Source organism: Vitis vinifera, chromosome 6 (assembly GCF_030704535.1).
Source record: "Vitis vinifera cultivar Pinot Noir 40024 chromosome 6, ASM3070453v1".
Classification (NCBI taxonomy): Eukaryota; Viridiplantae; Streptophyta; class Magnoliopsida; order Vitales; family Vitaceae; genus Vitis; species Vitis vinifera.
The window spans coordinates 6,175,971-6,187,533 of NC_081810.1; the positions used below are offsets into that span (position 1 = coordinate 6,175,971).

General features: G+C 35.4%; 3 protein-coding genes across 3 annotated transcripts; 1 reads left to right on the top strand and 2 right to left on the bottom strand.

Moving 5' to 3' along the window:
* Positions 1–1,462: 1,462 nt before the first annotated feature.
* Positions 1,463–3,456, top strand: LOC100244977 (uncharacterized). The gene is made up of 3 exons (XM_002280541.4): positions 1,463–2,391; positions 2,468–3,004; positions 3,130–3,456. Exons 1-3 carry the CDS (start codon positions 1,516–1,518, stop codon positions 3,229–3,231), a joined length of 1,515 nt encoding a protein of 504 aa, XP_002280577.1. The 5' UTR covers positions 1,463–1,515; the 3' UTR covers positions 3,232–3,456.
* A 2,894-nt stretch (positions 3,457–6,350) lies between these two features.
* On the bottom strand, positions 6,351–6,929 carry LOC104879616 (transcriptional regulator TAC1). The gene has a single exon (XM_010653142.1). The coding sequence runs from the start codon at positions 6,927–6,929 to the stop codon at positions 6,351–6,353; it is 579 nt and encodes a 192-aa protein (XP_010651444.1).
* A 3,237-nt stretch (positions 6,930–10,166) lies between these two features.
* Positions 10,167–11,257, bottom strand: LOC100255273 (transcriptional regulator SUPERMAN). Its single transcript, XM_002280517.4, has one exon. It carries the CDS (start codon positions 11,085–11,087, stop codon positions 10,269–10,271), a length of 819 nt encoding a protein of 272 aa, XP_002280553.1. The 5' UTR covers positions 11,088–11,257; the 3' UTR covers positions 10,167–10,268.
* Positions 11,258–11,563: the final 306 nt, after the last annotated feature.

Here is an 11,563-nt window from a genome sequence, read left to right on the forward strand (position 1 = left end):
TCTAATATTACAATAATATATCAACCTAGAAATATTCTATATAATATTCTTTACAAAAAAGGAATCTATACTAATTAGGAATTTGGGACACTTCCTAACAGTATAATCTAGTTCCTAGAGAGCAACAAATTGTCAAGACTAATACATCAACAATTACTTTATTGAAAAATTTTAGCCACTATTGTGTTATTTTCAATCTATATTCTTATAATATATGTGACATGTGAATTATTGAATAAATACTTTATAAAATCATTATTTTAATTTACAATTGTAGAAATATAACAATCATCTATCTACATGTTTAGTAAAGATTCTAGAAAATATTTTTAGCATTTTTAATACTCGAAAAATAAAATTTTTCAAGTGTTATAAAAGTTAAAAATATTTTTTAAAATCACTACTAAACATCCTCTAAGCAGATGCACAATGCTCAGTGTTTATGGAAAAAGAGAGAATAGGTTTTAGATGGTTTAATTGATGATCAAACAAGGAAACAATTTTGTCTAATTACAAGAATAGGAAGAGGTTGCCATCGAATACACCTTTATGAAAAGACGAATGAGAAGTTATAAAGATATTTCAAAAAAAGTTCATTAAAATTAGTATTTAATATATGAAATAGTAAAGAATATTATATTATAATTCTTCATGAAATTAAAGATAATAATTATTATTACATGATTGCATCTAATAATTAGCTTAATAATAATATTTTAAAATTCAAAATTTTGCATATTTATTATTATTATTGTTAATTAGATTACATAATTATATATACAATTATTAGCTACCGTAGCCATTGAATTTTGATTAGTCATGACAATATTTAGGGTAATCAATAAATTTACATGTGTCACTTTTCAATCCAAATAGGCTTAATTAATATAAATTATTAATTTATTCTTTGAAAATTTTGAGTTCTTACATCAACTGATTTAATTTTCAGAACAACCAAACCTATCATGCTTGTAAATATAGGAATCTATGACGCTTGCTTTAAGGGGTTCTTTTTCAAGGACCAGAATCACATGTAAGCTTCCTTATTTTGTTGGACTCAACTGAATAAAATTGGCAAAATTTTTCAGTGACCTTGATATGGTTGGTCAAGATAAAGCAAGCTCCATGTGAATCGACACAAGTGCAGTGATTGCCCTCATTTTCTTCACAAGAATAGGCATATCTCAGCATGATAAGTTGAGTGTTCATGGTCTTCTTGATCAGAACTTTATGGCGTTGGCCTCCAAGGATAGCCCATGAAAGAGCAAGCTTAGAACTTCACTTGAAGGTTAATGGAAGTGAAGTTACATCCGTTAAAGCCAATTTCAATGGCATGTAAAATGCAATCCACTTGATTGATTAGCAGCAAAAAACCAAGTTAAAAAAGCATGTACACATCACATGAATCAGCAACTCATTGTGAAAAACCTGTCTGTAGTACCTTTTTTAAGCTTTTAAGTACTTTCTAGGTGGGAGAAAATTCCCATAGGGGGGTGCTGATTGCTTCATTTCAAGATGCTTTCATTCCCCTATCCTTGGTTCCAATCTGTGCAATTGTTCTTCAAGAGAATTTCATCTGGAATTGCTGCTAAGTTCAGTGCCATCGGACAAGACGTTACATTTTTATCAGATAAATTAGTTGGCAAACTATGCAAATCACTGGCCATTTCCGGACTAATTGTGTATGTGTTGTACATTTTGTTGTCTAACCATCCCTGCTGCCAGTCCTCCAATTTCTTAGCTAACTTGAGACACAAGTGGGGCTCAGATCCCATTACTACTGATTCTCCTACTAATCTTAGCGACCTTGTGTTTGGAATAGCAGCTTCCGTCAATACATGGAGGACTAAAAGAATATACATCGATGCATGGTGGCGACCAAATATTACCCGGGGGTATCTTTTCTTAGAAAGAACTCCCACAAATTTCCTTCCATGGCCTTCATCTTTTCCCCCTTTTCGAGTTTCTGAAGATATCTCTAGATACCAACCATATAACAAGCATAGGATGCCACATGCAATAAGAATGGTACGCGTGATTGCAGAGACATATAGGGAGGAGAATAAAGGAGTGAGGTGGTATGTTATGGCGGATGATGATACCGTGCTTTTCATCGATAATCTAGTGGAGGTCCTGGCAAGGTATGACCATAGGAAGTACTTCTACATTGGGATGAATTCAGAGTGTGTTACGTCGAATATAGATCACTCATTTGAAATGGCATTTGGGGGAGCTGGGTATGCTTTGAGTTACCCTCTAGCTGAGGCCTTAGCCAGGAATTTAGACGTGTGTATCAAGAGATATCCAACATTGTATGGAAGTGACCATATTTTGCAGTCATGTGTTGCTGATTTAGGAGTCTCCCTTACTCATGAAAAGGGGTTTCATCAGGTAAGTACTGACCAAATGTTGTCTGAGTTCCTCTTCTTATGATTTGTATTAATGATCGAGGTAATTGTTGTTGCAGATTGATCTACATGGTGACCTATCAGGTCTTTTATCAGCTCACCCGCAGTCTCCTTTCCTCTCCCTCCACCACCTCGATGTCACAGATCCCCTCTTCCCCTCCATGGACCGAAATGAATCAGTAGTCCGCCTTATGAAAGCTGCAAAAGTCGATCAATCTCGACTTTTGCAACAGACCATCTGCTATCACAAGCCATACAACTGGTCTTTCTCCATATCATGGGGCTACTCTACCCAAATTTATGAGAATATATACCCTCCAAGTGTTTTAGAGAGACCACTCCAAACATTTGTTCCATGGAAGAGGATAAGGATGCCGCCCTACATGTTCAACACCCGGTTTCCCTCCAGAACTCCATGCGAGGCACCTCATGTTTTCTTCTTCGAATCCGCAGAAAAAATCAAAGGGGAACAAATTGTTACAACTTATATTCGAAAATTTCCACGTTTGTTACCACCTTGTCCTTCAAGTGGCAATCACTCTGCTGATTACATCTCAAAAGTTAAGGTTTTCTCACCATTGAGGAGACTCCATGGGGTGAGTGTATTATTCCTTTTCTCTCTCTTAATTTCGATTCTTCTCAACTACATAACAATCTTATTTGATTCTTATATTTATTTCTATTGACTTATTGATAGAGAAGCTAATTTTTCCTTTTTCAGACTGGAAATAGAAGAGAATGCTGTGACATAGTGCGTGTGGCTAAAATGAATTTTTCGGAGGTCAAGTATAGGGCTTGCATGCAAGACGAAATAGTGGGTTGACTGTACTGTCAAATACCATACTACTGAAGAGTTCAAAACATATGGGCATATCTTCTGGTGATTTAAAAAAAATTCTATCTGCAATTATCACAACTAGAAGGATGTGACTGGGAACCCAACAAGCTATACCACTGTGTTTTGTATTGGGAAATATGCGAAAGTGCAGCTAACTGCTAATGAATGGAACAGTTCTACGTATAAATGGTGTTCGATCATGTTGAATCATTGTTGTGTTTGGGAAACAATTAGTTGGGAAGCTAGAGGCTGAAATGGTTTAGTTTTGTTTAATATTAATATTAATTCCTAGTATAAAAGCTTGGGTTCTCTTTGTGTTTTAAAAAACAGTTCTTAAAAATAATTTTTATAAAAATTATTCTATAATATTTTATAAAATTTAATTTCTATGCTTTTAAATATATTTTAAAAATAACTTTTATATGTTGTTTTTTATTTTTAATTATTTCTCATTTTTGTATAATTATTTTTTAAAATAGATTTTAAAAAACAAGTGAAAACAACTAAAAATTTAAAAATATTATATGAAAACACCTTATTTTTTTATTTTTAAGAATAAAAAACTATTTTATTCCTTTTTATTGTCAAATTTAAAATTGTTTTTTTTTTTTTTTTTTTACTTTTTCATTGTCAAATTTGTTTTCCGATTTGTTTGAGAAAATTATTTTAAAAAACAATGATCACAAGGGATCTTAATTTCTAGAATAGAGTTGAAAAAGCAGCAAGGTTCTCAAATGGGAAACTAGCTAATGAATGGTAATTTGTTTTGATTAGATAATATAAATCTCACAAGCGTTAGTACTGACTTATATAAGTGGGAAAAAACAACTTAGAAACCTCGATTTAGGAAGGGCTGGATAATCACCAGTTTGCATCCTGGCTCACAGTCACAGATGACATTTGCAAAAAAATTTGTATATGGTTTCCTCACAACACTGCTACCCTGGTACCCTTTGTATATATACAGAAAAACCCAATACTTATACATGTACGACTTGTAAATCCAAAAATAATGGATGTTGTTAAAAGTTAATATATAGAAGCTTAAGAAACTTTAAGAAAAAAGAAATAATTATTAATTATAGAAGATAAAAAGACTCTTAAAAGGAAAAAATATGGTATCAACAAAAGATGCTTGTTGACATATATTTTTTTGCAGATAGTAAACTATTCATCCACTACCTACACCATGCATAGAAATTCAGAAAGAGCAATCTTCTTGCCTAGTGCTATAATTAATATATGTAGCTTTTCAGGAAGCATTTCAGGAAGCTATAGCTAATAGACTGCTACTCGTAAAGGCTTTCTTTAGTGTTAGAATATTGAATACATGTAGCTTTTTATTTTATTTTTATTTTATTTTTATTTTATAATTATTATTTATTATTATTATTAATTTCACCTAATTATATTTGTCATGATCTAGTCTTCTAGAGTCCATTGGGATACATCTTGTTTGAGTTTTGCTTAATTTATAAAGTTCTGGTGATTAATATAATGTTAGCTCACTTTGTCTTCTCACTGTTTGTTGAAATTCTATTGAACCATATTAATGATTTGAAGCAATGATATACGTATCGAACCCAAATCCAATAAGCTTAAACTTTTAAGAAAATTTAATAGTTCAACATGATATTAAAACTTAGTCTGGAAGATCACAATTTTGAGTCACCTCTCCATAATTTGTATTTTCCTCATTTTTGTTTATTGGATATAAATTCAAATTCTATATGTCTCTTCATGTGTGGGTACGAGACCCACGTGAGGGAGGGTGTTAAGAAGTATAGTATGTATATTAAACCCAAATCCTACAAATTTAAACTTTTAGGAAAATTTGGTAGTTCAAGCAACGTGCAACCTATATGAAAACAGTACGGAAAAAAACTCCATTTGGATGAACAGTGATACCATTTGAAATATACGCTTACATACTACCTGTTGGATTCAAGATTGCCTCATCAGAAAAAATTACATAAGCATTATTGAAAAAAGAATCTAGATCAAAATCTGGCCAATAGTTAATGCATGACCTCTCCCAAATGGGCAGGGAATTTAAGAAAAAGTGAATAGACAGAGCTGAAAAGGAAATGGAATGACTTGAGATTTCCAGATAAGAACTCAAACAATTGCTTTTCCATGTCATCTAGAAATGAAAGAAGATGAAGAATTTGTGTGTCTTTGACATATGGCAGCAGCAATATTACCCAAAAAGGCAAGTGATGAAGTAAAACTAGCAATGCAAGAAAATTAATATATGGAGAGATAAGATCCATGATCAGTAAGCACATTTAGACGACATGACTGAAGTTTTTTCCTTATGATGCTGTAAGAAGCATGCATGCATGCATGTATGTATATGATCATCTCTCTCTCCATAAATTACCACTTCCCAACTTGAGATCATAAAGAAGAAGACAACGTTTATACTCCCAGTCCTGGCAAAGGAGATATAGCAAACTCATAGCCGAGAGAAACCAGGTATCTCATTCATGTCTACACCAATAGGTTAGTCACTTGAAATATACAGATGCCTTGTTCCTGTTGAGAGAGAAGCTCTCAATCTTTACATAGGCAACTATGTTATGAACCCTAATTTGTTAGCAAGCCTTTATGATTTCCTTAACCCCTATCTCTTTATTCTAAAGTTTTATATATACCCCAAGAGGTTTCCCCTTTACTTAGTCGCATGCATGTTTACGATTCCCTGGCTAATTAACCAATAAGTGATTAATTCAGGTCGAGGATGAAGTGAAAAAAAGAAAAAGAAAAAAGAAGCAGCTCTGCAGACAGTTTAAATTGCTTATCTTCCATTATATAAAGCAAATTCACAGGAAAACTTCAAAAAACACCACGATATATATCATTGAATTCTCACAGGACAACATCTGTAAAAGAAAGGGAAATGCATGCAAATGATCCATTGAACAAAACAAGACACAGTTTGGCTAGGATTTAGGAAGTAGTTTTCTTAATTTATAAGAGTTGAATTCAAATTGCTAAGAACAAGACTTCCCAAATCCTAACCAACCAGTATCCAAGTGACACCTTCCTGCTGTTACACAATAGATACACATAATGAAATAAATTGCTTAATTAATCCAAATTTAGAAGAACTTTTTGGTACCCGTTGCCTTTGATGGTCCATGTGGCTCAGGCCCCAGTCTGAGCTCAAGATCTAACTCAGCACCTGATGATCCTTGGCCAGATGACAAACCCTTTCCAGCGTTAACAGTACTGATCATATCTTGACTGGTCAGCATACGATCCCTAGTATTTGATGGCGTTTCCCCCAAAAAGGTTAGTTTCTGGGGTTCCCCTACACGGGTTTGAGCCCTGATAGTGGTATCTTCTCCAGAAACTATCCAATTGGGCCACGCAATTTTGCTTCTTTCTTCACTGTACATAGCTTGCAATGGGTCTTTTGCGTTTGTAGGAATTGGAGAAAACAAGGATGCCGGCTTTGTGATGTCCAAAGAGTACTGTTGAGCTTCATTGGAAGCTTTCTTGAGCTTGGCTTTGTCTTTTCTGTGGATATTCATATGGCCACCTAGTGCTTGTGCAGTGGAGAAACCTCTCTTGCAAAAGGTGCACTCATAGGACCTAGCTTGGCTTGGACCTTGGTCATCTGATGTGCAGACCACCTGGTCTGAAGTAGTTTCTAGGGTTTGGTGATCAGTCTCCATTACAGAGACAGAGAGAGATGGTCAACTGGGTTGGTGGTGAAGACTCTTCTAATATTGATCTGGAAAATATGTGGAACTGTACAAGGCCTGCCCTCTTTCTAGACACAAATGGTCTGTGATCTCAAGGGATTATAAATTTAAATACTTCTTAGTGACCAAAGTGGTCTTAAGAAATTGATAAGAACATGAGTCAATAGGGGGGTGTTTTGGTCATGTTAAGGGAAAGGGCAAAGTGCAACAATTGAATCAAAGCTGGCAATGCAAAAGCTTCCATGATATGCTAGATGACACCATTCAGTTCCTATGATTCTGCCACATGGAAGCCCCACAGAATGATAGGAATTTTATCCAGTCATATATGAGCTACTCATATATGTATACAATACAGTGTTCATTTTCTATAAAATATGTGGTTTCCCCGTGGTTTCCCCGTGTGCAGCATTCGGCCATGCGCCTATAATTTACTACACAAAGTAGTAAAATTATATCCAGCCTCATGTATGACAAATTAATTTAATGACAAAATTTGCAAATTAATCTCAAAATGGGGCTTGGGATCAACTGCTTTGTTTCAACCCAGCTTAGGGGTTCAAGCAGGGAGAAGTACTATTGGGTAGCCTTAATTTGTGGCTCTAATGGCAGCTAGCCCACACACCTTTCTAAATTGTTGTTCACAAATGTTCATTTTGTAGGATATAACATTTCGGATATTTATGGGAATTAAATGCATGGAATTAGAAGATGCATCACATTGACCGTGTCCATGATCAAGGGTCGATATCATTAATGTGAAATGGGAATCCCTGTTGTCAAAGGATTCCTGTAATTATTTTTCTATTATGGAACAAGTCACTTTAATATCTTGTTAAGCAAAAATGGTGATATCATTTCTACATAGATTAAAAAGTTCAACTTTTGGGAAGTGTATCATGAGCATCCAATATGAAGAGCTAATTTCAAAATTTTCAATCGAACGACTTAGAGAGGAGGGTTGATAACTAAAAATATATGGTTGATTCAATTACGAGAGGATCGAAATACAGCCAAGCTAGGCCAAAATTTCAAAATTAAAATACGATTTTCTTTTTGGATTGTTGTAGGGATTGGATTAATTTATTACGACCAAGTTGAGCTAGCTCTGTAAATTGGGTAGCTACCAAGGATCAGAGCATTCACACAGGATGTCATGGTGAGATGTGGCGGAATGACTCGTATATATGCTTGAGATTAATTTATGCCGGCACATATTCGGCTTCTACATCATGTTAGACAGTATAATCAAACTTCTCTTCTGAGAATTTATACACATATATATACCTAGTTGGTGCAAAAATGGGTACTAGGTTGAACTAAGTTGGTCCTGACTCATGGGACTCTAAAGAGTCACCTCTTGGGAACACTGGGTCTCTTCTAATAAGCTTGGACCATGAAGTCTGTCAAACTATTGACCCCCCGGTCTGGGCCTGGATTGAGCCATTGGTTCTGCCATGTTAGGTTGATTAATGAGCATATAAGTGAACGACAATAGCACATGAAAGAGTAGAATATTAAAATTCTCGTTAGGAGTAAGGTTGAATTTTTATAAATAAACTTTTGATTTTTATTTATTCAAAAAAATAATTTAATATTCTCAATTATGATTAGAGAATAAGCTAAGTGTTCCGGTGGCCACAACTAAAAAGGACTTCGCTCACACAATTTGAAAATCGATCAAACCTGTATATTCAGTACCCTCTTCAACCACGCTACATTACGAATTAAATATTTGTGGGGCACAATATCTCAAAGCAAATGCTAAACAGAACATTGATGATTGCCTTATATCCTGCACTAATTTAAGCACTGAAATTTTGAATCAAACATTTTGCCAAAAGCATAACTAGGGTTAGGTTCCTTGTGTCTCTTTCTTGGGTTTCAAAAGCTTACATAAGATATATATATTTGCCTTGGCTTCTAGGGCTTGTCCTTGTGACTGCATAATACGAACTGAAGAACGGACAAATGAAGCCTAGATAGCGCCTGAGAGTGCTGATGCAACAATATTCTCTTCTCATATTTAAAATGGTTTTCAGTGTAATCCTTATATGGAATAATTCACGGAGTTGGTGGCCTTCTTGGATGTTTTCTGAAGGAAACTACTATTAGGAGAGAACACAAGCATAGGGCTTCAAGTGTGATAATTATTAATTACGATAATAATACAAAGAATAAAACGGGAATCCATGTTGGGATATATTTAAAATCCATGTGATGTTCTGGTATATATGTTGTGGGGTTTGTGTAGCCAAGTACTGATTGAATTCCAGAAATTTATGTAGAAAAATGAGCTGAACGTGGTTCATGATCGGTGCATTTGTCGGTCGGCTTTGTGGAATCATCAACTTCTACCTTACACGTTCTTGTTTAATTTCATTGGATATAGACTCCTCTACAATTTCTTTCCACGTATCTCTATTGGGGTGAGGCTCCTTGGTAATAACTATTAATTTTGTCCTTGCAATCATCGGCCTATTGATAATAATAAGGTGCCTTATGTCGTAGTACATAAGGCAGTACTGTTGTCGTTTTGGAGGAAAAACAAAGGGGTTATTCAGATAGAGAAATACCATTTCTTTCTATCATGCTTTTCCTTCATTTATTTTCCATTACATAATGCATACAATATTTCTTGTTTGTTTTTTTCTCCTTTTCCTTTTTCTGTTTGATGAAGCTAATTTGATGGCACACACATAAATCTGCAAAGGGGAAATGCAACAGCAGATGTGCTGCTAGCTCTTAAACTTGATCATGGGTTTCAGAAGTAAATAAGTAGTTTTAATCAAAATACATGAGATACAAAACAGTACATCTGATATTAAGCTATGGTAATTAGGATTGGACTTTCTATAGGAGCTGCTAATTACTATAAAACATTGCTCATGCAAAGATTAATATTCTAGACGAGCATTTAAGAAACATTGCAGAGTACTTGCAGGATATCTCTCTCATAAGGCAGTACAGAAATTGCTAGCTGCACAAAATTGGTAGAAGCCCTTTAAAGAGCATCATCAGGATGACTTTAGTATGGACAAAGACAAGCTTCTGATGTATTAATAATAACATGAAAAATATCCTATAGTTCAAGAGCAGATCAAACAAGCAATTGTGATTTCCTATATATTTTTAATAAGTTGCACACTTCAGATGAGTAAATGTAGTTAAATTCCAAGAGATGAGTCTCATGGATAATAAGAGGCTTTATATTAGCCATAAGACTGAAGATATTTAACAAAGAAAACAGGAGAAGAGAGAAGTACAGTGCTTGTTGTCATTAAGGGAAAACTCATAGTAATTACTAGCCTACTTCACCTTTGGTGGGTCACCAAGCCGGAGCTCAAGGTCTAAACCCTCTGCACTGTCCAGGTTAAGTGCAGTGATTTGCGATTTGAGATCATGCCTAGTAGCTGAACTTCCTTTAAGGAAGAAAGGTAGCGGTATTTGATCGGTTCTTCTTCTCTTGCAGCTAACAGTCTGCTCATTGCCAGGACCAATAACCAAATTCAAGCTCATGGATAGGTCAGATTTGCTGGAATTAGCCTCATCATGGACTCTTGATTTTCGCTTCTTCATTGGGTTTTCCTCTCTTCTCTTAGAATCAGGGATGCTGAAAACCCTAATGGGAACAGAATTAGACCAAGATTGAGGGAAGCAGGAAAAGGTACCTTTATGATGTTCTTGAACAGTGGAAGAAATCATGGACAGCTCTTCACAGTTCTCTTGAATGGATAGCACTGAAACCCTTGAAGGTGAGAGCGGTGATGCAACAACTCCATGGATTGAATTAGGGTTAGGATTGCAAACCAAGGTGCAAATTTGATCTGGATCTTCATCACCCATCGATTTACCGGATATCTCTTTATGGGGACTAGGAGGCTGCAGCTTAAGCCTTGCTCTATCCCGTCTGTGGACATTCATGTGACCCCCCAAGGCTTGAGCTGTCCTGAATTCTCTTCTGCAGAAACTGCAAGAATAAGATCTTGGAGGCCATATAAAAGCACCAAAAGGCTGGGATGCATCCTTGGCAAAAGCTTCCTCTTCCCATGAATTGGATGATGCATCCAAATGAGATTTCCAACGGCCTTTGCCTTTATTCCACATCCAATACCGTGCTTGCTCCATTGCGTTAATGCCTGAGATTGACTGACTGATTACCTCAAGCTGCTATTTCAAGCTTGAAAAGAGGGAAGGATGAGTTTACAGATGGACAAGAAGGAATCATCATCACTTTATATCCAAGTTGGAAATATGAAAGTCACACAAGAAATCTGTGGAGTAGAGAAAGAACTTGGTTGAAAAGGCCTGACTTTCTGCTAATTTTGCGGTTTGTTTCCTAGGGTTGGGGGACCCTGGTGTGGCTCGTAATTTATATCAGGTTTGCAAGTGAAGCAGTAGTCAGTCCTTGATTGAGGAAGCGTTATTTCGCAGCAATTTCTCATGGCAAGATATTCATCTCGCGAGTCAGAGATGAAGAACCCTAGTTGAATAGAAATATAGTTAGTGCTGTTTCTAATGCCAACATAGCATATTTTGTTTCTGGTAGTTACATTCTTGCCATCATACATTTCTCTTTAGAATATTGCTCTTATGGGTCTACG

What these genes read in the sequence shown, in the direction of transcription:
- LOC100244977 (XM_002280541.4), top strand. Translation starts at nt 1,516, where the DNA reads ATGCTTTCATTCCCCTATCCTTGGTTCCAATCTGTGCAATTGTTCTTC. An exon ending in ATGAAAAGGGGTTTCATCAG is followed by an intron (nt 2,392 to 2,467) that starts GTAAGTACTGAC and finishes TTGTTGTTGCAG; the next exon opens with ATTGATCTACATGGTGACCT. An exon ending in CATTGAGGAGACTCCATGGG is followed by an intron (nt 3,005 to 3,129) that starts GTGAGTGTATTA and finishes TTCCTTTTTCAG; the next exon opens with ACTGGAAATAGAAGAGAATG.
- LOC104879616 (XM_010653142.1), bottom strand. Translation starts at nt 6,929, where the DNA reads ATGGAGACTGATCACCAAACCCTAGAAACTACTTCAGACCAGGTGGTC.
- LOC100255273 (XM_002280517.4), bottom strand. Translation starts at nt 11,087, where the DNA reads ATGGAGCAAGCACGGTATTGGATGTGGAATAAAGGCAAAGGCCGTTGG.